The sequence below is a fragment of the Metopolophium dirhodum genome, chromosome 1, assembly GCF_019925205.1.
Source record: "Metopolophium dirhodum isolate CAU chromosome 1, ASM1992520v1, whole genome shotgun sequence".
In the NCBI taxonomy this organism is placed as follows: domain Eukaryota; kingdom Metazoa; phylum Arthropoda; class Insecta; order Hemiptera; family Aphididae; genus Metopolophium; species Metopolophium dirhodum.
The window spans coordinates 20,011,229-20,014,980 of NC_083560.1; the positions used below are offsets into that span (position 1 = coordinate 20,011,229).

At 28.2% G+C, this 3,752-nt stretch overlaps 1 protein-coding gene across 1 annotated transcript; it reads right to left on the reverse strand.

The window, feature by feature from the left end:
- Positions 1–470: 470 nt before the first annotated feature.
- LOC132937078 (WD and tetratricopeptide repeats protein 1-like) lies at positions 471–3,519 on the reverse strand. Its single transcript, XM_061003906.1, has 9 exons — positions 3,399–3,519; positions 3,193–3,320; positions 2,973–3,084; positions 2,262–2,449; positions 1,679–2,148; positions 1,521–1,618; positions 1,072–1,438; positions 794–977; positions 471–727 (listed from the first exon to the last, which is right to left on the reverse strand). The coding sequence occupies exons 1-9, from the start codon at positions 3,456–3,458 to the stop codon at positions 514–516; spliced, it is 1,821 nt and encodes a 606-aa protein (XP_060859889.1). The 5' UTR covers positions 3,459–3,519; the 3' UTR covers positions 471–513.
- Between the last annotated feature and the right edge of the window lie 233 nt (positions 3,520–3,752).

The following is a 3,752-nucleotide window of genomic DNA, read 5'->3' on the forward strand; positions in this document are numbered from 1 at the left end:
TTATAGTTGTACATTTTTGAAGAATGACCAGAGTAAGAGGCTCTAATTAGTGATGCCAGATAACTTTTTATAAAATTGTATAATATGTTCAAAAGTATACTATTTTGTTTGATGTATACCTAAACATAATGTATTATGCCTACTTTATTTCAGATTGGTGATATGAGTTCACCAAATAAAATAAAATTGAATTAAAGGCGGACAATGTAAAACAAACAATCATTAAAAATAAAATGTCATAGATTTTGAAAACATTTTGATAAAATATACAGTTAAAAATATTTATTTATATTTAATATTGATAAAAAAATACATAAATTATGTTTTTATTAACTCTTTGGACAATCATTAAACATATTAGTTAATATATAAATTCCATATTGATCACATTAATTGCTCATCAAGTCTTTGGGATAACATAGCTCTTCTGCTACAGTTTTTCATTATATCTGTATTATTCAAATTCTATAACATTGCATTGAATGGTTTAATTTAGTTTTAAGCGTAATTTATTTATTTTTTTAATAGTCTTACATGTGGCAACGGACTCCATAATTTGACTTTATTACCACGACCACTAGTTGCCAACAAAAACTCTGAAGGGTGTGGTTGTATACAATTTACCGTGAACTTATCGCCTTTCAGTATGACCAAATTCTTCTCTGTATTTTTTTCCCATACAAAAAGTAAACCTTCATCTTTACCAGCAACTATGAATTGATTTCGACTATAAATAATGTATGAATTAAATATTTGAAAATTCATTATAATATACTATTAATAACAACTTTACCTTCCAAAAAAATTAGCTTCTGTTCTGTCACTAAAGACATTAATATGCCCATAATATCTCCGATGGTAATCTTTTGCCTGATTACGAAAGTATTTCTCAAAAGTTATCTTCTGGGCTTGTTCAATATGTAACACATATTCTAGAACATTTGATGTGGAATCCGACGTTCCCAGCACGTTTTTTCCTAAATAGAGAACACAAAAAATTAATGAATAACAATAAATGGTTTATATAGAATACTATACAGATGAATACAAAAATACTTATATAGTAGTTACCATCAAATTTATCTTTATTATTAGATTGTTCATTTAATAAATCACTATAAAGACATTTGTATGCGTCATTAGTTTTATACGATGGGTATTTCATTGTCAACAGATCTAAACACATTTTAGAATCTTTTGACTTGTCCAGTAAAAACAGACTTCTTGCCAACAGAAAATGTGCTTCCATATGGTTAGGCTCCAATTTTAATGCAGTCACGCAATCTCTGAGAGCTGCGTAGAAGTCTCCATGCCACTTTCTATTAATATAGGCTGCAGCTCTATTCAAAAACAGTTCACTGCATTGATGAATATTTAAGGCTTCATTATAAAGGAAAATAGCATTATTATAGTTTTGTTTTTCAATTAAGTAATCTGCCTATAATTTATAACAATACTTTAATTTATTTACTGTTAAAACATAAATAAATGCCATGCAATTTACAATGTGTATTTCTAACCTTTAATTTTAATTGAACTACATTATCTGGTAGTTTCAAATGAGGAACAGGAACTTGATCATCTATTAAATCAGTAGAAGAACCCTCTCCGTTTTCTCCTTAAAATACACAAATGATTAAATAACATATAAACATTGTAATTGTATTAAGTAACTTACGAGGAACTTTCATAACTTTTGGGATGTTGAAAAATGCATTATCAGCTCGATTCACCAAGTTATATAAGTATACATAATCACAAGAATAATTAACCAACAACTCTTGTCCATCAGGACTAAAAGTCAAATAAGAAATTACATATATTTTTTTTTTTTTCGGTTCATTGTCATTTGAATGGATGTGACCTGGTACAAAATATTGGAGAGCATTGTTAACATTATTGCCACCATATAACGATACATATTTTGAAGGATGTTTCACATCAAATGATGAAAGCGATTGAATCATTCTGCGGTCATATAATCTCACATATTGGTCACAAGCACCAACTGCAAGCTGCTCGGTTCTAAGTTGGTTTATATCTAAGCATTTAGTTTTAATCTTTTTCCCCAAATCATCATATATCGTCACCAACGTAGTCTTAGACTTATCGGTAGGACATTCATGGCCCATTCTCAAATCATGTTGACTGTATGAACATCAAGAAATAATTAAGTGTCAACATTATTACAACAATGGTATGATTACATTGAAGCTAAATTTAATAAACCATTGTTACACATTCACTAGACGGAATCATACCTAATGCATCCATCCTCTGAAGCACACCAATATAGACTAGGCGAATCATTTGCTACAGCTAGACGGTTGATTTTTCCTTGAGAACAAGTGCAACTGCTTAATTTTTGACCTGTTGTTACATTATATGTATGTGAACTCCAATCAGCAGATCCAGTCGCAACTAAATCATCATTATATCCAGGTATAAACTAAAAAAGGTTATGTAAATAATAACTATAAACAATTAATGTTAAAATTACTTATATGATTAATTAACTATAAATAATATTATTATTTACTACAATATATTTTCTTATTTTTTATTCTTGTACACATTTTTAATAAATAAAAAAAGTAGGTAAGTGGATGCCAATCTGCTGTTAAGTAAGTTACAAGTGGGTTACTGTATAATGGATGGTATTAAATTTGAATTCAATGATATGATATGATTGTATACGAATAACGATGCTAAGCGGTAAAGGTTTATCAGTGTGGATATTTTATATTATATTTATATTGTTTTTTCATTACTATCAACTGAGTACATTTACTCTTTTCACTGACAGAATGTGGTTGAACACAAACCAAAAAGAGTTGTAGATCGCCGTGTACACACAAAACCACACTTCTCGGCTCCAGTTGTATGTGCAAGAACTACATTCTCTCAGTGAATAAAGTAATTATAGGTTTCTTAAAAATACACTCCAGTAACACTGAAGTGTGTTTAATTACCTTAACAGAAAATATGCCGTGATTGTGTAAAGTTTTAATAGTAGTTTTAACTTTTTGTAAAAATGGATCCCATAGTATTATTTCATGGTCATTAGATGCTGATGCTAACGTGCTGAAAAATGAAATAGATTATATAAGTCTTAATAAATATATTATTTTTTAATGATCATACCTACACTTTTATTCAATCAAAATAGTTATTAAATTAATATACATATACCTTCCACTTTCATTCCATTGTAGGCAATGAACACTTTGTTGATGACCTAATTCGGCGATTAATCCAAGTTTTGAAATACATTTGTAATCCAAGTTACTTTTTAATGCATACTTTATGCGGATGTGATCCTAATCATCAATAATAGTTTTAAATTTAATGTGACTGAATCAATTAATAAAATATAGTATGTTATGAATTTTTATTACGTTTAATTCTCGATTCCTTATCAGCTGTAAAATGTTCTGTCGTTTTTTTGCCCACGACATTATAATAAATTGTGGTGTCAAAATATGCAGTAAAATGTAAATTATAATATTATACTTAATAGTTTATAGTCATTAATCGGTAAATTTAAAATTATTCTGTGATCACAATACTACTAAACTTGTAGTAGTTAAAACTACCAGACACTTAATAAAAACAGTTTGTATCACCATCATTGATGAAAAATATCATATCAGTTTGGCTTGGAATAAACAACAAATTACATTATCATAATATCACTGGCCGCCGAATTTAAATTATTAATATTATAATAATATTATATGATACAAATACAA

What these genes read in the sequence shown, in the direction of transcription:
- LOC132937078 (XM_061003906.1), bottom strand. Translation starts at nt 3,458, where the DNA reads ATGTCGTGGGCAAAAAAACGACAGAACATTTTACAGCTGATAAGGAAT. An exon ending in AAAAGTTATGAAAGTTCCTC is followed by an intron (nt 1,619 to 1,678) that starts GTAAGTTACTTA and finishes GTGTATTTTAAG; the next exon opens with GAGAAAACGGAGAGGGTTCT. An exon ending in TAGTTCAATTAAAATTAAAG is followed by an intron (nt 1,439 to 1,520) that starts GTTAGAAATACA and finishes TATAAATTATAG; the next exon opens with GCAGATTACTTAATTGAAAA.